The sequence below is a fragment of the Hirundo rustica genome, chromosome Z, assembly GCF_015227805.2.
Source record: "Hirundo rustica isolate bHirRus1 chromosome Z, bHirRus1.pri.v3, whole genome shotgun sequence".
NCBI classification, from domain to species: domain Eukaryota; kingdom Metazoa; phylum Chordata; class Aves; order Passeriformes; family Hirundinidae; genus Hirundo; species Hirundo rustica.
The window spans coordinates 20,563,729-20,584,280 of NC_053488.1; the positions used below are offsets into that span (position 1 = coordinate 20,563,729).

Genomic DNA, 20,552 nt, shown 5'->3' on the forward strand with positions numbered 1-20,552 from the left:
GGGATGGGATGGGATGGGATGGGATGGGATGGGATGGGATGGGATGGGGACAGGAGGGGTGCACAGGCTACCCCAGCCCACTGCCCCTGCTTGACACAGCAGTGGGCTTGCAGCCAGCCCTTGCTTGACACAGCTTCTCGGCAGCAGTGATCCAACAAAAGGGGAACAAAAAGTTTTTGACAGCTGGAGAAAGTGCCTTTTAGGAGCCCTCAAGCCCCGATGGTGGAGGGCATAGGAGGGGTGTGAGCAGTCAAGGACCAACAGGCTGCTGGCTCCATGGGGAAAGCAGAAGAGCCCCTGCTGGACTTTGGAGAGCAGCTGTAAGTACTGATGAGTTAGGCACATATTTGGACAAGGAGTCTGTGACTGCCAGCGCATGGCTTCTGAGGGGAGGGGAAAGATTCATCTCCCATCATTCCTGGGAGAGAATAATTGTTTTTCTGTGAGATGTTTCAGCCTGGAGCAATTTCATGGGTTTGACAAACTTCATGTGCTCAGTGCATGGGGCAAAGATGATGATGGGCATGGTGCAAGCAGCAAGGAAATTGCCCTGGAGCCAGGCCAGCCCTCAGATATGCCCCCAAAGGATGTTGTGCTCCCTCTCTGCCCCTCCCCTTTGCTCCAGGCACCATAGCCATGTCTGATGGACACTGCTGCAATCATCCAGGAGCCAAGGTCCATGACTCTGCCCTTAAACCCATCCTCTGTGCTAACTTGTGGTACAGGGGGTGCAAAGAGGTGTGGATGTACATCCCTTCCATTGCTGCCCCAGGTCTCAGGGCTTGTCCTGGGCTGTTGTCTCCAGGGATGGCAATCCCCTCTATATTTGACGCTAGGGTCAAACCATATTCCCAAGGAAACTCTTGGCCTGACAACTTATGGGACCTTTACAGGTGCAATCCATGCTACTGATTATCACCCCATCCCTGGGCTCCCCAAGAAGTTGGAACATGGTGTGCCCACTAACTTCCGACTTTGCTGAATTTGTATCCCTGAAGAGGCCTGGCACCTTATGACTGTGTCATCCCAGCTCCAAACCTCTGTATGTACAGTTCCTGAATCTGCCTGCCAAAATAACCCTTTGATCAGTGTATGAGATTGAGGGGCAGTGGTTAATCACACCCCCTTGTCCTTCCCCTGGTGTTTATGTCACCACCTCTTGGTTGTAGCCAAGCTGGAGGACACAGCAGTGGATATGCTTACAGCCCTGTGCAGGGGGGTGCTGGAGCTCCCTTGTCCCCAGGATGCCAGGATGAAGCCAGAGCTGCTGTCACACTGTGCCTGCTCGCTGTCCTTGCTGGACACTCCAAAGGGCCCCAGGTCAAAGCCGGTACCTGGATGAGATCCTGGTGCCAGGTCAGGCCAGTGCAGATTGTCAGGGGACAGCTGGGAGGACTGGGATGCCTGTGAGAACTACAAATCCACCCTGGAGCCTGGCCAGGGCTAAGTGTCTTAGGAGAAACAGCCCCTCCACACCCCCAGGGACACGACCAGAAGGGGACAGGGGTTGCTGTCCAGGATACTGCAGGATGCTGTCCTTGCCACGGATGTTTGTAGCTCACGCTACCATGAACAGCCCCAGAGGCAAAGGACATGTGCCAACCTGCTGTGCCCGTGTTGCAGCCCACAATGTCCCTGTTGCGCCCTGCAATCACCCCCACCTGCCCTGCCACTGCTTAGGCCCCCCAAATCCCTGCTGAGTGACAGGGTGGGAACAGGTGGGGACATGCTGGGGCAGCTGCTGCCGGCACAGGTTGGCTCGGGGGGGCTATTTTGGGGCGTGAGATCAACGCTGGCAGCCAGGAAGGCTCCGGCCACATTCCCAGACCCACACCACACCAGACTATTGCTTCCCCACCAGTGTCTGTGGGGTGGGATGTCCCCCCACCTGCACCCCTATTGCACCCTACACAGGAATATGGTTGGCTGGTAGCAGGAATGGGGCCAGGAGCTGAGCTCCACATACAGATACCCACCCCTGCATTCCCTGAAGCCCAAATCCCCCTGAAACAAAATCCCCAAGATCCCCTCCTGAAGTGGTGGCCCCCGGCAGCACCTGCGAGGTCGGCACATGGCTGGCAGCAGGGGTCCGGCCTGGCGGGTGCCTGGGGCTGGACGTGCCTCAAATATTTTCCATGCTGTATAAGCACCCGTGGTACACTCGCCCCTCCCTTTGCCGGGAGGGAAAGCGCCCAGGCCCCCCTGCCCTCCCGTCTCCTGGAGAGGCGCGTTGATACCCAGTTGGCAAGAAAGCAGGAAAACCATATTTTATTGATGAATGCATCTTTCTGAGGAGACACTGGCATCCCCCACCCCACCCCGGAGGCTTGGGGGGGAGCTGGTTTCCTTCAATCTTTAATATGGGATGCTTAAAGTATCAAAATGGTGAGAGAAGCCTCAGCGAGTGCAAAGGGGAAGGGACAGGGGTCCCGGGACCAAGGAGGGGTGGGATACTGGGCTACGTGACCCCGGTGAGAGCTGGCTGTTAGTGGGCAGGGCATGAGCTGGCAGGGAAATAAATGAACTTTGAAAGCCGCAGGCTCAATACTAGAGAAATGGAAAAGTTACAAAAATACTGCAGATCTTGGAAAACAATGCAGGCACTTGGGAAGAAGGAGAAGGCAGAGCTGGCTGGGGCCACAGCTGGGGGGAAGCCCTGCAGGAAGGCAAAAAACAGCTCTGGGGGTGAACTCATCACATCATCCCCCATCCTGAGTGGTGGCACTGTGGCTTTCAGCCTTGCTGCTGCCCGGAGGGGCCTGGGCTGAAGATACTCATGGGGTGGACTCAGGGCCTTCCAGGGTAGCTGTAGAGGCAGATTCAGCCAGCAATAAGGCATTAGAGGTGAAAGGCAGCTCCACGCAAGAGCTCAGCGAGAGGTGGCTGCTCCCTGCACATCATTGCACAGGAAAGGGCAAGCCACCCGCCTGTCCCCATCCCACGTGGAGGAGAGAAAAAAGGGGCACAAGAGGGAAGGAAGAAGGCACAAGTAAATATCCCCTTGCAGTGGAGAGCTCTGTGGGCCCGCACCCCGGGGCTGGCGGGTGAGCCCTGAGCCAGTGCAGCCCCGGCTCCCACCCCAACCGAGTCCCTCCGAGCGCTCTGATTGTGCCTTGGGTGTGCATGGGAAGGTGGGCTGGGCAGCAAAGCAGAGTTGCTGGTGCAGCACCGGCTTGGAGGGGCAGCTGAGTTAGTCCTGTTGCTCTGGGTGCGGGCAGAGCTCTGGTCTAGCCCAGACAGCCCTTCGCTTGTGGCGGGTCATCTTAAATAGAAGCAGGCAGGTGGGCAGGCGGGCAGGCACCAGTCTGTGCGGTGAGCAGAGGGCGTGCGGCTCAGTTCTGCTCCTCGTCCCGCAGCTCTGAGGGCAGGAACTTGTACTGCTGCTGCCGGATCATTGCCAGCTTCTTCCTTGCTTCCTCCAGCTCCCGCTCCTTGCGCAGCATCTCCTCCTGGGCAGCGATAATCTGCCAGGAGAGAACCCCAGGGTCACAATTGCCTCCCACAGGGATGGCCAGAGCCTCTGCCACAGCAATGTCAACCCCAGAGCAGGGCTCTCTGGCTGCTGCTTCCCTCTCATCACAGCCACTGCCTCACTGGGCACGGATGGCTGTTTGTCCCCGGAGAGGGAGCACGGTACTCTGGACATAAAGCAGAACAGCACTGCTTCTCGGCTCAGCCCTATTTGCTGTGTAGAGGGTCACAGTTGCAGGGAGCCAGTACCACCGGATTGTCCTCACACTAGGTAGATCTCACCCTCTACCCACTGCTCTGCTTTTTCCATGTACCACAATGCTGGGATACTGTGGGCTCTGCACCAAGGACAAGCTAGGGCTTTACACTCCTGGGAGCATGCACCATCACCCACTGCTACCTGTAGTGGGGGAAGGAGAAGCCTCATTGTTTAACGGGTGCTCAGCGGGATAGGTTGTAGCAATGTATCTGAATAACAGGCCATTCTGTCTATACCAGCCAAAATGTCTGTAGATAACAAGCCACCTGCAGTCCTGTTTTCAGAGCTCTCAGGAATTCATCAAAGCTACTAAGACAACAACAGGACTAAAATTAAGAATGAAGAGCCAGCGAAACTGTCTACAAAAAATGAAAAACTTAGATAGATGACACACAATGTGATAATGGACACCTGACCAAGCAGGTGTCCTGAAGGATGTGTGCCTGCCTCGTAAACGAGTGGCTTTGTCAATTGAGAGATACCTGTATGGGTGGACAGTAGTTCTAGAATCTGTAACTGGACTTGAATGTAAACTTGAATGTAATAAAGTGGCTTCTGCTGAAATTATATTGATTCTGTTATTCAGCTGCCCATTTTCCCTGCAGTGGGTGAATTCACAGCATTTCTGTGAGGCTCTCTCAAGACATGACCTGTGCTGGTAGGTGGTAGTACATGCTTCTGAGACCGGCACACACAGGTTGTGGTAGCACCTGAGCTGCTCCGGCCCTGCTGGAGCAGCCTCACTCCTCACCTGTGCAATTCCCCCAACCATCTTCTCCTTCACCACCACCGTTTCATCATGGTCCTGGAAGGCAGCTGCCTTCTGCGCTGCCTTCACCAGATTGTCTGATGCCCTCTTCACGGCATTTCCAGCGGCCTGCAATACGGAGGAAGGAGGAGAGCGTCAGTGTGGGTTACAGCCCCAGGATATGATTGCTACAAAGGGTCTGAAGGAACTCCTGCTCCAGAGTGGGCAGCAAGCAGGACCGGCAGCCAGGAGTGATGGGAGCTGCAGGGATTCCTTTACATGGCTCGCTGCCTTGTCACACGCTCATGACCATTTCAGGCGCTTCTGCTCCCAGCCAGGTTCTGGCTTGTCCCTGAGCAGCAGGGCAGGGACTGGGAGGCAACCCCGCTGCCTCTCCCCAGCCCTTGGCCCCAGTGCTGAGACCCCATGTTAATCCCCCAACACATGGGCATCAACCTCTTGTGTGCCATGGCCTCTGAGGATTAACAGTACTACAGAATATGCACCACGCACATTAACCTCTTCAACGCCAGTGAGGAAGCGTATCCATTTCACGTATTCCTGTGCCAGGCTGCTGCTCCTGAAAGCTGCCAGGCTGAGCAACACAGCATCATTCACATGCCTGGCACACAGTGAAATCCAAGCAACATGGAGCCTGTGTTCCAATGAACTTCCCACCGATGGCATACAGGCAGGGATCATGAGCCCTAGACAGCATCCATGGGCCCTCACTCCACTCCCAGCGACCCTTCAAACAACAAGGCCTGAAGAGGCAGCCTAGGACTCACCTGGAGCCGCTTCATGGCCTCCGAGTCATGGTCAGCCTTCACCTTGCAGGCCACCAGGAGCTGGGCGGTGGAAGCAGCCACCTGCTTGGCAGAGGAGATGAGCTTCTCCTCACTAGCATGGCCCTGCACTGCGGCGTTGGCGGCTTCGCAAAGGTTGTTGGTGGCAGCAGCCACCATGCGTGCCTGTGGCGAGAGTGATGCCTTAAGTTTTAGCTTTCACGTTTTTCAGATTTTGTGCTACCTAGGGGTGTAGTTCTGAGCCTCATATTAAGTGTTAGTAAACTCTCTTCACAAAGTAGGTAGACCAAACAAATCCTTTTCCTGCTGAGGACCAAGAACAACTTTCAGGCCCAAAAACATAAACAACAGTGGACTGAAGGGAAAAACAAGAAGGATGAGACCTCACAACCCAAAGCTGTAATTGGACAATTAAACCCCAATATGCAAATGGACCAAAACTTTTATAAAAGTGTGAGACCTCGTGACCTGGAGTCCATTTTTGTGACCATTCTAAGGCCACCTTGGGTGTAGCCCTGGCCAGGCTCTTGTACTGCCCAAGGTGTACCCTTAAAGGACTTTCAGTAAATACCTACTTTATTCTCTAGCTCTGTCCAGTCTCTGTTCCAGGTCAGCCTTCCCAAGGCATCAAGAGAGGCTGTCAGGGGAGGTACAAAAGCCCCGATGGGTTTCAAGGAGGTTGTGGGGCATGGGATGGAAAGAACCACCCTCCACAGCATGTGGGAGAGGAAGGAACAAGCATGGCTGCTTCTTCCACTGAAGACAAGCAGAAAGGCAGAGCATCCTCATGTTTGCAGCAGGAGACAAGAGGAAAATTCCCCCCTCAACCCCTCATCATGACCTTGATACTCACAGCTGAAATTAGACCCTGGGACCACTGTCCATCATCCACTGCATTGGCTGGGATGGCGCCCACCTATGAAGAAGGAAGGGAGGAGTAAAGGGTCACCACCCTGCACACCTCTTGTCACAGGCATGAGGGTTACAAGCAGCCCCAGAAGAAGAGAGAACCCTTCTCTACATTTTCTTCTTCCCCTCTTATGGCCTTACTTTTCCTTGGGCCACTAATTCCCGCTGGGCTGCTGAGGCTGCCTTCACCAGGGCACTTGTGGCTGCAGCAATGGATTTGGCAGCTTCCAGGATCTGCTCCTCAAAGTTCAGGCTCTCGTCTGCTTGCTGTGGGCAAAAGCAGAAAGTGAGTCCCAAGCAGGAGTTCTGGGACAGATGGAGCAGAACAGGAGGATGGCTGCAGGGGGCTGAGGGAAAACAAAGCTGGATTAAGAACTGTGGGGTGAAGCAGGGCACCGGCTACCCGAGGAAAGTCCAGCTGGGGATGTGGGAGGTAGCAGGAGTACAGGAGGAGGGACCAGCTGTCAGATAGGGCTTCAAAACTGACTCTCATATGCAGGAGAGCCCCAGCCCACCTCGAGCTGAGCATGAAGGTTAGACACGGCTCAGTGCTGCTACCTTGGGCTTGGCTCTTGGTTTCAGCTGCTCCAGCTTCTTGGCTGCAGCCTCAATAGCAGCTGCTGCCCCCAGCAGCTCATTCTCAGCGATGACAGTGGGGTCTTCTGGGTCAACCCACTCCGTCCCTAGAATACCGGGAAGCCAGGCAGGTTACACCTGCATGCAGCCTCATTTGTGATTTTCCCTGCCTCCTCCAGCAGCTGCTGAGCCCTCCACCCTAATCCCCAGCCCCTGGTCCTGCCCCTCTGAGCAGGATCTTTCCTTACCTTTCATGGCCTCGGCTGCCTGGATGAGCTCGGTGACAGAGCTGGCCACACGCTTGGAGTAGCCTGCCAGCTGCTGCTTCAGCTCGTGGGTCGGCTTCTGCAGGATCTGGGGGGAAGGAGCAGATGTTAGCACCTGGAAAATGGGGACTTCACATGTCTTTTGGGGTGCGCTCCCCAGAGAAGTAGGGTGGGATCCCCCCAGCCCCCTCCCACATGTGTACACATCAGGCACTGTCTGAGATGCTTTCTCAAGTGACTCTGGTTATTCTCTTTGTGCCCCAGGACAGGATGGAGTTTGCAAGACAGAAGAGCTTCCCCAGGGCCCTCCTGCATCAACAGCCTCTGGGATATCTTACAGACACAAGACCCTCACCACAAGCCTTTCTGCACTCAGCAGCTACCCATGCCAAGGTTTCTCCCCTGCAAATCATTTCAAGCTCCAGAAGCATATCCCCATCTCTGTCCCCGTTTTGGAGGTTTGTTTGCGAACACAAGCTGGGCAAAGGACCATATCCTGGAGTGACGTCCCAGCCGAGGAGGGCTGGCCCCATCAGGATGAGGTGGCAGGCAGTGCCCTAAGGGTCTCCTCTGGGTTGGAGGCACACATGCACACACCACAGCACATGTGTGCACGCACACAGGGTCTGTATGCACAAGCAGAGCTCACTGCTGGCCTGACTTGCACCATACAGGCAGCAGCTGCCCATCAGCTACAGCAGGGGTGAGTACACAAACACAAACACATGGACCCCAGGGTCCCTGTGGACACACACACAAGTCCCACCCCAGCACTGGGCTGGGCACACACACACACACACACACCATGAGCAAGGCTCATGCTGAGGTTAGAGACTAGCAGGCACCCCAATGTTGCCTTACTCACCGGCTGACAGAGAGGAGGGAGAAGAGAGAAAAGAAAGCAGTGAACGCCCCAGCCAGGAGGAGGGGAGATAGGGGAAGGTGGGTGCTTTTCAGTGAGGGGTGAAGGGCAGCCAAGAGGAGAAGTGGGAACAAAGGATCAGAGATCCTGAGTAGGGAGCTCTGCTGCTACCATTACCTCTTACTCCAGCCTTGCAGGGCCAGGCAAGACAGGGCACCTGGATGAGGCTCCCACAGCCAGACGAGCCACCTACACTCAGAGTAGCCATTGATTCACTCTCCTTCTCACACCCTTTACACCTTATTTCTCCACACCCTGAATTGTTTCATTGCAGTTTTGAGCCACATAATCTCTCTGCTTTTGGAGGGAGTGACCTATTGTTGCCAAATAACAAGTCCCCATGAAGTTCAAATTGCTATCCCTCCCCAGTGAAATAATGCAGGCTTTCCCACTCCTCTTCTGGGAGCCATGTTTTCCAGCCCAAGACAAATAACCCTTATTCTTGAACCCTAACCGTACTTGTTCATGCTCTGCAGAAGGCACTGGTTCCCTTGGGGACACAGTGTACAGCAATGACCTTGCTGCTGCTGGGGAATGAGGCAGCACCCCGTCTGCCATCTGCCATTTCCCCTCCCATTCCCCTAGATCCTTCCTGCTTGTGGTTTCCCAGGAACCAACTGTCCTCTGATAAACAGGACCCATGAGCTTCACTCCTGTCTTTGCAGACCAGAGTGCTGCGGAGACTGAGGCTGAGTCATGGCTTTTTCCTGGCCTTGTGTTGGGCCATCCCAAGAGAGTCACAAAAGCAGTTTGAGGCTCAGAGTACTCAAGCTGATGGCACACAGTGATGGCTGGTTTGCTCTCAAGAGTACATCTAGTCTAAATGCCTTATTACTAAGCCTGCTGTCTGACATGTTGAAAATTGCTGAATTATCTCTGTCTGGAGCTGAAGGCACCCCGGAGGCTACGAGCTTACTAAGAGGCACCTCCAGTGAACATTTTAAGGGATGTTCCAATGTGTGATAGTCAAAACATTGCACGGCAGCAGGACGGCAACACCCAAAATACAGGGGAATGCCGTGTTCCGGCAAGTAGACTGACCTCGGGCACTGCCACACTAAGTCATTAGCCTAATCATCTGTTAACAACAGGTCAGCCAGAGAATTTCTACTCAGCACTCCAGCCTTGGCTGCCATGATTCATGTGCGCCTGAAGCATCTTCCAGGCAGACATTTGATCTGGATGCAGAGGATGGAAAACTCACTGCCCCCCTTGGAACCATACCCCAGTGGTTACCTCCCTTGAATAAAACCACCCTTTGACTTCTCCTCTACTCAGCTTCAATTTCTAGCCATTGATCTGCCCACCTCCCCCTGCTGCTGCCAGTGCTGGTTACCCTCTGCCTAAGGGAGCTTTCCCTGCAGGAAGCCACGGCCTGGGCTTCACCACTTTGTAGCTGGTGATCCCAGACAGCAGACTCACACTAACTACCTTAGCACAACCTTGACTCAGAGTTGAATCACTGTCAGTCTTTGTCCTGACCCCAGCTTGAGAGATCTCACAGCACCATGGGTTGAGTGTGCACATCCCCACAGTGCCCCTGACTCCACTTTTGTGGTCTTGCCAAGAATGCAAACTATTGGAAGAACTTCACTGGATCTTTTCTACCATGCTAGAGGCTTAATTTACTTCTTGTAAACTAATGTTGCAGCTGAAGTCCTTGGGAGGACACATTCAGAGAGACACTGGATCAAAAGGGTGCAGCGGGCTTTTGCAGTCATTATCTTTGCTATGGCAGGCACTGTCCATCTCCCACACATAGTGCTGTGGGCATGTGGGCGTGCTTTTTTTTCCCACTGCCTGAGGTCTATTATTCCTATCACTTTTACTGGAAGCTGTATTTTTACAAGATTATGCTACCGTGTTATCAATTTCCAGCCTCCATCTGTTTGCAGCCAGTTAATCTCCATCTGTTGTTAGCAAAATACCTTTCTTAGAGCCTGTTGAGCTCTAAGACATCTGCTTTCATGGCAGGGGCACGGACACACGCTGTGCCAGCACAGGCAGTGAATGGGGCTGTGCAAAGACCTCCGTGGGAAGAGGTGAAGAGCCCAGAGGACCTTGGGGATATAGGGAACACCCCGGCAATCCATAGTCAGCGTCTGCCCATCCTGGGAACCGAGGTGGGGACACTCACCACCAGCACATGCTCCAGCAGCTCCAGGTAGCCCTCAGCACACTCCTTGCCAAAGCGCAGCGCCCGCTGCCGCACGTCCCCGCTCACCTCCGGGTGGTAGGCTGCTTCCTGCAACCCAGAGACAGGGTAACCCCGATTCACATCCAGCACCATCCCGCCTCCACCCACAAATCCGTGCTAGAGATCCACACCCGCCGCCCGCCCCACCTTGCAGGAGCGCAGCATGTCTGCAATGGCCCGGCGGCTCAGGTTGGCCGTGGCGATGACATCCTCCTGCCGGCATGAGTTGCCAGCGGCCACCGCTTTGGCTGTGGCCATTGTGATGCCTTTCGTCATGCGGATGAAATCCTCCGGGGTGGAGACCTTGGCAGGAGGAACCGGGGAGGAGAAGACCTGCGAGGCGAGAGGCAGTGGTGAGGCACGGGGTGGCAGCTGAGTAGCGCGGCAGCCACAGCACCGCAGTCTTACTCACAGCCAGCTCTTGGCGAATGTGCTCAATCGTAGCCTCCAGTGCCCGTGTCCCCTTCGTGGCCTCGTCCTCGACAGCCTTCACTGTCTTCAGCAAGGAAGTGACGTTTGTCACCATCACCTATGGAAGGACAAAGAGAGCCAGGTGAATCCCCACACAAGCTCTGGCCTGTTGCCAGCACCTGTCCTTCCACTGTGGATCAGTCTAAAACTGCCCCCTCTCCATACTCCATTCACACTGCCTCAACTGCTCCTCTGCATGCCGTGTTCCACCTTTTATGTGTCCCTTCCTACCCTTTTGTCCTGACTGCACCCCAGTTGTGCTCCTGTGCCCACACAGGTAGAAAAAAACCCTTTCTCTTTTTCCAGCCCCACTGGCTCTTCCCCTTCTTCTTATTACAACCAGCACAGACCTTGGCAGAGTTCTTCAGCTGGTAGACAGCAGGGTCATCTCCAGCTTTCCCAGCAGCTGCTTTGGTGGCACCAATCAGGTCTCCAAGTGCCTTGGCCACATCCTTCACAGCATTGATCAGGACCACCTGGGGAGAGCAAGACCAGGGGAATGGCTAAGCTAAAGTCACACTTAGGCAGGGGGCGGTGTGGCCCAGCAGTGAGAGATTTGAGCACCACAGCGCACACAGGGAGTCCAGCTCAGCAAGCACCAGCCAAAGCCCAGCCTCCTCTCTTCCCAACTCTTGAGATCCAGCCTGAGCACCACATGACATCTGCATCCCTCAACCCCTCCAGGAAAGGTACCAGCAGCTGCCCACACACCCAATCACACCTGGGTTTCTGGGTCTTCAGATCCCAGGCTGGCAGCACCCAGCTTCACCACCTCTGCCAGGCGGGTGATGGTGGACACAGAGGACTGGGCAGCCTGGGCAAGCTTCTCCTGGCTGGCCGTGGCATTCTGCACCAACACCTTGGTGTCCTCCACCAGTGCCTTGGCTGTCTTCAAAATGCCCTCCCTGGAGAGAAAAAGTGCGTCAGGGAGGAAACAGCCCTCTACTGCACACATGGTCCTTGGGGTACAGAGATACTGTGGACCCTGTTCTTCTCCATGTACGAACTGGAGTTTCGGGAAACTGAGCTAGCACGACCTGAGCTTGAAGTTCTCCTTAGGGCTGGTCCACAGCTCAGAAAGACCACGGGACAGAGCTTGACAACCCTGTCTCTGGCTGAGCAGAGGCGGGACATGGTGCCTGGGTACCTGTGGTCAGCAAAGGTCTCAGAGTTCTCCCGGTTGAGGGTTCCTGCTGTAGCAAACATGATGGTGGTGTCAAGGTCAGCAATGATGCCGGAGACAGCACTGGCTGCTGTGATGCAAGCTTGTGTCCCACGGTTCCCAGCCTGAAGAGCTGCCAGCACATGAGACACCTGTGGGGTACAAGTAAAGTGACTGGGGAAACAGAGCAGGTTCTGGGAACCCTCACTGCACACACCTCCAACACCTCCAAGGGTGGAGCTGCTTCATACCAAGGAGAGGAACTGAGAATATTTTGGTCTGCATGCTCACTCTTAGCTTCCAGTTATTTATTTTTACTTTGCACCCATCATGTTTGGTGGCCTAAGAGATGCCAGACTCTGCTAGTTTTCAAATTAGTAAGATTTGCAGATGCCAGGCACAACTGACAAGTGTTTTGTGTTTTTTCTTACAAGCACTGCTGCTCTATCCTTATCAACTAGACTGTTTAAGCCACATTTTCATCTGTTCTTCAGAAATGAGCTCTTTTGATTGGCTTGATGGACAGGATGCCAGCAAAAGGCGAAGGCGAGCCTGATCTCTGAACATGAGCTGCAAGCATTGCTGCAGATGCTTTGCCCAACTGTGCAACAATTGATTTGGAGAGCCCTGGCCTGTCACCTGTGTAGGTCAGTTTTTCCAGGCAGGCTGCAGCACCTGGACATCACACTCACCCACCACAAGCACCAAGTGCTGTTAACAGTGTCTACACAAGGGGACCCATGCTTCACCCCCTCAGCTGGGCAGTGGGAGTGCGGCCAAGAGAGCCAACAGAATCCAACAGGACCAGGAAAGAACCCGACGTGGTAACTCCAAGGCCACATGGCTGAATCCAGCATCCCTCCCACCTCAGCATGCTGTCAAACCTCTCTCTCGACCACCTACCTTCTCAGAAACCTTGCGTGCACTCTCTATCAGCTCCTTCTTGGTGTAGGCATCACTGGGGCTGCACTGCAGGGCTCCAGCCTTGGTGACCAGGGCAGCACAGCCATGACCCAGCTCCTGCACCCGGCGCTTGATGTGGGAGCCAATCTGCAGAGGAAAGTGTGTGTGACAGTCAGCAGGGAACTAAGCCCTGCATCTGTGATACCCGCTGAGAAACACCCGCCACCCAGCTCCTCTTTCCCAATCCTCCCACTCAGGAGAAGGAAAAAGGAAACACAGCTTTGCTCCTTGTTTCCATGCCATGTTTCAGAGGAGTGTGAAAGCTGCCTGCCCCCAGCTCCAATGAGAGGTTCAAGTGTCCCTGTCCTCTGTTCTCACACCCGCCCCTGCTCTGCCTCACAGCACACTTCAGCACCTCCCCCAGGCTCGCACCTCCTCGTTCTCAGCAGTGAGCGCAGCTGGCTTGGCCTCTTGTGCCAGCTGCCCATAGTCATGGGTGAGTTGGTTGGCCAGTGTGCCCAGCTCATCTGGGTTGGTGGTGGATTTGGTGACCTGTTGATAGAAGAAGAGCAGGAGTTGGACAGGGCAAGGAGGGTAGCAGCCTGACTGAGTGGCAGGCAGTGCATTCTACAGTGACAGGCTTGCTTGCACCTACCATTTCCTGCACAGTCACTGCAATAGCCTTGGCTGTCTTCACCATCGTGGTCTGGTAATCCACAAAGGTTCCTTCTGGCTCACCCATGGGCCCCTCGTCCAGCTGCAAGAGACCACCAGGAGATTCTGGCTCCAGCTCTGATCCACAAGGTCTTTACCTTGTAGGGTTTGACCCTGACTCTTCCTCTCTCCCATACCCAGCCCTGTCCAAGTCCTCTCCTTGCTCTCCTCACCTGGTTGATAGCTTGGGTGATGGAATCCACCATGCCCCCCACAACACCTGCAGCACTGGCTGCTTCGTTCAGGGTGGTGGTCAGGTCCTCCACCGCTTCCTTCATCATCTGCACAGCCTCTTCCAGAGCTTCCTGAGTGTGGGCAGCTTGCTGCAGGGAGAAGCCAGAGTGAGGGAAGGCAGGCAGCGGCTCCCCTCCCAACATGGATGCTGCACATTACCCTGGGTTTTCCATGTCTGGCACACGTGTTTGCACCATGCAGCACCCACATGCAAAGGAGGACACGCCACTGACAAGTGCCCTCCTGCTCACCTTGGGGTTCCCACCAGCCTCCTTGGCTGTGTACAGCATCTGCAAGGCGGATTCAGCCAGTGTTTTGGTCTGGTCCAGGAGGTTCATCTGCTGCTGGTGGTTGGGTGTTTTGGAGGCAGCGCCAACAGCTGCCATAATGAGTGGCTCAAAATACTGAGCCATCTGGGACACCTAGGGAAGAGCAGTGTCAGCACCAGCAGCTTCCAGCCCTAGCTGCATTGTAACTCTCTTCCCCAGGCACCAAGTGCCTCACCCCATTACCTTGTGCCCCAGCTGGGAGGCCTCAGCCCGTGCTGCAGCAGCCACAGGTTCGATCAGGTTGTTGATCTCCTGGACAGCTGTGATCATCTGATTGTGCAACGCCTGTGCAAAGAGAGGGTGTTGTATGAGGCTGCAGCAGGGTGGGTGTCCCTTCATGCTGCTGAGAGCCTGGGGAAGGATGCCCAGTCCCTTAGGCTTCCCCAGCACATCCCTGACCCACCTCCTGGGAGATATCTTGCCGGGGGGCCAGCTGCTGGCTGATGGCAGCAAGGGATGCCTGGTCCACCTCCCGCAGGCATCTGTTCAGGACCTCAATGGCCTCATCACACTCCCGCTGTCCTGGAGCTTTGTCCCTAAGCAATAGATTAATCAGCCAAGCACTAGCAGCTGCTACACCACCTCTTCGCCCCCAGGCTCAGCTGGTACTCATGATGGGCAAGACCCCTCTCCCGGGCTTTACAGCAACCCATTGTGACCGAGCCTGGGCACATCAATCTGTGTTCCCATCAACCCCTGTGAGAACTGGAGGAGCAGCTTCCAGGAAAGACAAAAGGGATAGCATCCCGTCCCTTGCCTCCCTGCACCAGCTGCATCCAAGGACATGACGAGCCAAAACATCCCCATGAATGCTTGCTCAGGGCAGGGGTATGTGCCAGCAGGGACAGAGCCACAGCTACAGGACTCTGCTCACCTCATGTTGGTGATCAGCTTCTTGATGGAGTCCGAGACTGTGCGCGAGTGACCAGCAAGCACTGACCACTGTGGTGGGTCCTTGGGGTTGACAGCCAGAGAGCGGGCAGTCTGAATGAGGCCGGCAGAGCTCTCCAGCATGGTCTTGGCTGAAATGACAATGGGCTCCATGGCTCTGCGCCCCTGCACAGGGAGACAACATGCTGGTGAGGTAAGGGAGTGTGCATGGGAAGCTGCTCCCTCTCCCATCACCCTTACCCTGAAGCAGCCCTTTGAAGCCCAAGGCTTGCTTCCACTTCCCTATCACATCCCCTCAGTGCAGCCCCCCCCAGGCTCAGGGAAGGCACAGCTTCTCTCCACCCCAGAGCTGAGCCTGTCACAGCCAGGCTCCAGCCTCCCTGTCCCAGCAGCATCCCACCTCTGGGCTGATCTGAGCAGGAACGGTGGCGAACTCCGGATTGGAGGCAAAGGCTGTCAGGTTATCCACAGCCTCTATGAGAGGGGCAGTGGCAGCACGGCACCGCTCCCGGTTCTCTTCATTGAACTCGCCATCCAGGGCCTGGTGTGGAGAGACCAGAGCAGTTACCTAACCTCCACTGTATCCCAAATCCCATCACCACCACACTGCCTCAGAAAGGACTCTCTACCTTGATGGTCTTCACCAGGTTGGCTGTGCTGTTGGCCACCTCCTTGGCCGACTGGACAAACTGGCGCTTAGCCACAGGATTCGCGGTGCGGGAGGATGCCAAACGGCATGTGTTGCACAGGGCTGAGGTGTGTTTTGCTACAATGGTGGCTGCTGACAGCACCTGCAGGGGAAAGCACAGTAAGGCAGGATCCACCATGACCTGCTATTCCTACAGCCCTCCTTTCTCACCCACCCTATGCAGGGCACCAGTGACCACAGGCATCCCTTTTGGGACCCAAGAAGGATCACCAAGATCCTGCATGCCCACAGAGCCCCCTGTCTGCACTGTCACCACTGCACCAAAGCTACCAGCTGGTCCTCAGTGCAGCTAATGGGGCCTGATAAGAATAGCCATCATCTTGGCCAACTCTTGGGAAGCAGTACTTTCAACTAACCTCATACCCATTTTGATGCAAGCAAATGCCTGTAATGGAGCCCCACCCCACACTCACCTGGGACTGAGTACAGGCAGGGTCCACTAGGTTCTGGCATGCCATCTGGATGGCTTGGTTAGCTCTAGCAAACTGAGTGGGGTCCACCAACCCCTGCTGTCCAGCCTGGCTGTTGGGATCTGAGACCCCCACAAGGTAGGCAGCCTAGGAGAGCATGGGAAACATGGTGAGAGAGAGCCTGCACACTGCAGGGAGGCTCACAGAGGACATGGGCTGCCAGGGAATCTGGCAGCATTTCCCACTGATTTGGAAGGGCAGGGGTGGGCTGCATGCAACAGCTATGCCCCTGGGGTAAGGCTCAGGGCGGGGACTGAGTGTGTCTCACCTGGGCAGCTGCCTCTGTCAGCCCACAGAGAGCTTTGGAAGCGGCACTGATGGAGTCACCGAACTCAGGCAGTTTGCTGTTCTTGGCATTCTGGGAGATACCAGCCATGGACTCTCCCAGCACCTGCAGTACACACCACACACTGGCTACGGAGACCGCCTCCGACTCCCAAAGTGCTCCCAGGATTAGAGCTCACTGGGCCTCATTAGCAGCGGAGGAACCACCTTTCCCTTTGTTGCCATATCCTTCCCAAGCCCTCCCTGTTCTCCCTCAAACTTCCATTCAGGGCTTACCTTGGAGTTCTCCATGACACTGTCAAGGCAGTTGAAGTAGGACATGTCATTGACAGTCTGGGTGGGGTTCTCCAACAATTCCTTCACCGTCTGCAGGGACACAGAGCAAAGTTCTGCATCCTCCACTTGTACCTCCTCTTCATTCCCTCCTGTTCCTTGCAATGGGGTGCAGCTCCCCCCACACCCATCATCTCAACCCCTCCAGAGCCTTGCCAATACGTGGCTTCTTACCTCCAGCTCCCGCAGGGCATTGTCACATTCCTTCTGGCCTGGGGCCTGCTGAGTGCACATGGTGATCAGCTGGTTAATGCTGTCAGTCACAGCCCTGCCAAGGACATGGGATACAAATCCACAGATCAATGTCTGCCCTACCACGCAGCCCCACTGCTATGGCAGCAGCTCTCAGGGAGCAGTTCCTCTCACCGTGCTGCTGCTGCCAGCTGATTCTTGAGGTTGGGGGCAGCGGGGTCAGCAGAGAGAGCCTTTGCAGCCAGCAGCAGCTTGCTGGAGGACATGGAAATGCCCTTCAAGTTCGACACGACCTGTGCCTGGTCCTCCTTATTCTGCAAGGAGCCAAGATTAGTTTTCTGCAGCACCTTTTTGAAATCCACACCCATCCTGGGTCTTCTCTGGGGATTTTCAAGCTGAGCTACTTCCCTTCATCCAGCTTGTCCACCAACAGCAAGGATACATAAATTCTTGCTGAACTAACCGAAACCACCTTCTCCCTGTTGCTGTGATTTTGCGCAGTTCCAGATCCCATCTCCCTGGCTGCATTGGCCACAGCCACGCTAACCACCACTGCCTGGCCACCCTGCCTTTGGTCAGCCACCTTCTCAGATATCCCAAATCTTTCCCTGAATTCAGGATGCCCCAACAGGCATTTCCTCTCACCGGGGACTGGCTGGCCATCTCCACTCCTGCCTGCAGGAACTCATTGAAGTCATGTCCGAATTTGCCAGAGGACTTGGCCAGATCTTGAGGGGTGCCACGCGACGCCTGCACCAGCTCATTGGCAGACTGATTGAGCCCTGCTGCTGCCTGGTTCAGCTGGCTCTGTGCCTCCTGGAAGCTCTTGGTGCTGGGAGGGAACTGGAAGGAAGGAGAGAGGTTAGGAGAGGCAGAGAGATGAGTTAAGAGAGAGGATGAAAGTCTGGCACATGCTTGGGGATATACTAGAGGAACCCGATGCAGTTGGACAAACTTGCCATTGCCAGAAGACCTCCCCCTTCCCCTCAGCTCACCGAATCTGAGAGCAGCCTCTTGCTGGCCTCTCCCACCATGCGAATGGCAGCATCCACATCCCGCTGCCCTGGCAGGCAGTTAACGCAGCGATTCAGGGCCTGTGACACTGCCTTGGCCACCTGCAGGGAAGCAAAGAGAGGTCACCACCTCCCAGCCAGACCCACACCCTTCCCATACCCTGATAGGGCACACTGGGGTACCCACTGTTCCCACCTGGGCCAGGCGCTGCTGGCTCTCTGGGTCACCGGGCTTGGCTACTGCTTTCCGGGCCTCCTCAATGAGGTTGTTGGCTTTGTCCATGACATCACTGGCGCACTCCAGCATGGCACTCTGTGCCTGTGGGTCGGAGGTGTTGGCTGCCACACCACGGGCAGCCTGGCTGAGTGAGCGCAGGGCTTGGGCCACTTCCCGGGCAGCAATTCCTGGGGGGATGGAGAGGTCAATCAATGCCTGTCAGCTCAGTGCCCCTTCCCCCAGCTTCGTTGTGGAGGCCAGTACCTGTGTAGTTCTCATTGCCCTGGGCCACCTCTCCCAGGAGGTGAGCGATGGCAGAGCTGACAGCTTTGGTGCTGTTCCCCAGGTCCTGGGCACACTTCTCCATCTGCAGGGGGGCCGAGTTGGGACATGCTGGTGAGCTGCACCTTGTCGCACACTGAGGCAACTCCACTGCCCCAGAGTCCACCCTGAGCCACCCTTCCCTGCACCCTCACCGTCTCTCCTGGCAGAGGCTTGAGCTTGCCATCACGGGCAGCTGACTTGGCTTCCTGCAAGTCCCTCTCCAGGCTCTGCACCAGACCCAATGCAGAATCTATCTCCAGGGGTCCGCATGCCTCCTGGGCCTGTGACGGGGCAGAAGGGAAGGTGAGCAGGTGACCACTGAGCCCACCTGGCTGCAGCAGACACCAGAACCTGCCACCAGGCTGTCCCCACCATTTCCCACTGCTTTGCACAGCTGGTGCCTCACTGCAGGATGGGACTCAGCCTCTCACCTTCTGGGCAGCTGTGCGGAGCTCAGCTAGAGCTGCAGCCAAGTTCTTGGCACACTGGCTGAGCTGCATAGCAGAGGCTTGGTCTGTTATAGTGGGGACAGTCGCCTTGGCTGCAGCTACCATCTTCCCACCGGGCTGTTGGACCAGAAAAAAAGCAGTGAGAAGGGGACAAGCATGTGTCTCAGCTGTCTGTGTGCAGAAGATCTCCAAGTTCTTAAAAGGGACAGGCATGGTAAGAGAGCTGTAATGACAGAGCTGTCATGGGTATGTGTACCTGCAGGAAGTTCTGGCTGGCAGCAATGAGAGCCAGCTGAGCACTGGGGCTGTCCGGCTGGGACTGGCTTCCTCGCACACCTTGCACCAGCATTGGGATCTGCTCTGCCACCACCTGCCAGAGAAAAGTGTCACTGGAGAGGATCAGTCAGAAGGACATGGATTCAACCCAGGACCAGTGACCAAAAGATCATCTCCTACAGGAACTAAGTGAGGAGGCCAGGATCCAGTCTGACCACTGTGGTGGAGCAGGAAGCACCGGTATGGCTCATGGGAGATAAGACGGGGAGAGGGAGCACAGGAGATGCCAGGATCAGGCCCTTACCTTGCAGCTCTGCACCAGCTGCTGCTGCGCGGCGGGGTTCTTGTTGGAGGAGGAGGCATGCTGTGCGGCAGCAATGGTCTGCGTGGCCGAGGCAGCGGCCTGCTTGGCTGCGTGCTGGCACAGGGAGGCACAGGTTAACACTGGCAGTCTGTATCAAGCCCTCCCACCACGACCAGAGCCCAGATCCCCCAAACAGCTTCTCCTGTGCCTACTCCTGTGGCACCCCAGCATCCCCAGCACCCCAAAGAACACAGTGCACAAGGGAAGGGAGATCTCTCTATGATGCAGCATGGACACTGTACTTGAAAAGGACTTTACCCCTCTGGAAAGAGGAGTTATATGGGGACTCCTGGTCAGGTTTCGCTTACTGACTGTGCTTGCTTGCCCCCTGCAGATCCTTGCCCACCGTCTCACCTCCAGCTTGTGCACAAGCTTCTTCTTGATGGCATTCTGGGCTGCAGCATTGGTTGCCATGCGGAGCCCTTCTGCTGCCTCACGCAGCCGCTGCTGCTGCTCCTCACTGTCCGGGTGGGCTGCAGCTCCCTGGAGAAAACAGAAAATGCATCACACCTCTCAGGGACCATCAAGTCACTTTTCCTCCTGAAGCAGCACCTCTGCTTTGGCCCCCTCAAGGAAGCCCTGTTTATGGTACTCAGAAGATGTTCAAAGCCTCTCTGGAAGAGTCCAGCAGCAGGAAAGGTAACAGCTTCTCTGCTACCACCCACAGCTTCCTGAAGCCCCTTCACAGGAGGAGCCCAGCCCACAGGTCCCTGGCTCAGTGCAAGACATTGCACTAGGAACTGCTGCTAAACCAGGGGCTGCTCATCCCCTACCCAGCACTGAGCCAATAGCATTGGACAGGGCTGAGGCCAAAGCCAGCATCCATCCTTCCCCATACACTGACCTTTGCGGCCTCCACCATCTTGGCAGTGGCATCAGCCAGGATCTTGGCTGCACTCAGAAGCTTGCGTGAATTCTCCAGGTCTGTCTCTCCCTCAGCATCAGCTTTGATGGCATTGACAAGGTCAGAGGTGGCCTGGGCCAGAATACGAGCCTGACGCACCATTTCCCCTGGAACAGAATGGAAGTGTGGCCTGTCAGCAAGTCTCAAGGACTCTCTGA

At 55.7% G+C, this 20,552-nt stretch overlaps 1 protein-coding gene across 2 annotated transcripts in view; it reads right to left on the reverse strand.

Annotated features, from left to right (window-relative positions):
- Positions 1-2,252: 2,252 nt before the first annotated feature.
- The window catches only part of TLN1 (talin 1), a 35,541-nt gene continuing 17,241 nt past the window's right edge, over positions 2,253-20,552 (reverse strand). For both annotated transcript variants that reach the window (XM_040089285.2, XM_040089283.1), the window contains 38 exons: positions 20,335-20,501; positions 19,845-19,973; positions 19,431-19,544; positions 19,107-19,220; positions 18,833-18,967; positions 18,554-18,682; positions 18,342-18,444; positions 18,057-18,265; positions 17,843-17,962; positions 17,493-17,690; positions 17,022-17,161; positions 16,830-16,923; positions 16,599-16,688; positions 16,306-16,428; positions 15,981-16,124; positions 15,488-15,649; positions 15,259-15,399; positions 14,842-15,023; positions 14,371-14,503; positions 14,151-14,252; positions 13,890-14,060; positions 13,578-13,727; positions 13,346-13,447; positions 13,123-13,242; positions 12,691-12,837; positions 11,773-11,939; positions 11,347-11,530; positions 10,976-11,101; positions 10,567-10,683; positions 10,302-10,487; positions 10,095-10,202; positions 7,018-7,123; positions 6,752-6,876; positions 6,335-6,460; positions 6,138-6,200; positions 5,267-5,449; positions 4,482-4,607; positions 2,253-3,464 (listed from right to left, as the gene is read on the reverse strand). In XM_040089285.2, coding sequence (XP_039945219.1) covers positions 3,333-3,464; positions 4,482-4,607; positions 5,267-5,449; positions 6,138-6,200; positions 6,335-6,460; positions 6,752-6,876; positions 7,018-7,123; positions 10,095-10,202; positions 10,302-10,487; positions 10,567-10,683; positions 10,976-11,101; positions 11,347-11,530; positions 11,773-11,939; positions 12,691-12,837; positions 13,123-13,242; positions 13,346-13,447; positions 13,578-13,727; positions 13,890-14,060; positions 14,151-14,252; positions 14,371-14,503; positions 14,842-15,023; positions 15,259-15,399; positions 15,488-15,649; positions 15,981-16,124; positions 16,306-16,428; positions 16,599-16,688; positions 16,830-16,923; positions 17,022-17,161; positions 17,493-17,690; positions 17,843-17,962; positions 18,057-18,265; positions 18,342-18,444; positions 18,554-18,682; positions 18,833-18,967; positions 19,107-19,220; positions 19,431-19,544; positions 19,845-19,973; positions 20,335-20,501 — 5,168 coding nt within the window. In that variant the 3' untranslated portion in view covers positions 2,253-3,332. The remainder of the gene's footprint in view (positions 3,465-4,481; positions 4,608-5,266; positions 5,450-6,137; positions 6,201-6,334; positions 6,461-6,751; positions 6,877-7,017; positions 7,124-10,094; positions 10,203-10,301; positions 10,488-10,566; positions 10,684-10,975; positions 11,102-11,346; positions 11,531-11,772; positions 11,940-12,690; positions 12,838-13,122; positions 13,243-13,345; positions 13,448-13,577; positions 13,728-13,889; positions 14,061-14,150; positions 14,253-14,370; positions 14,504-14,841; positions 15,024-15,258; positions 15,400-15,487; positions 15,650-15,980; positions 16,125-16,305; positions 16,429-16,598; positions 16,689-16,829; positions 16,924-17,021; positions 17,162-17,492; positions 17,691-17,842; positions 17,963-18,056; positions 18,266-18,341; positions 18,445-18,553; positions 18,683-18,832; positions 18,968-19,106; positions 19,221-19,430; positions 19,545-19,844; positions 19,974-20,334; positions 20,502-20,552) is intronic.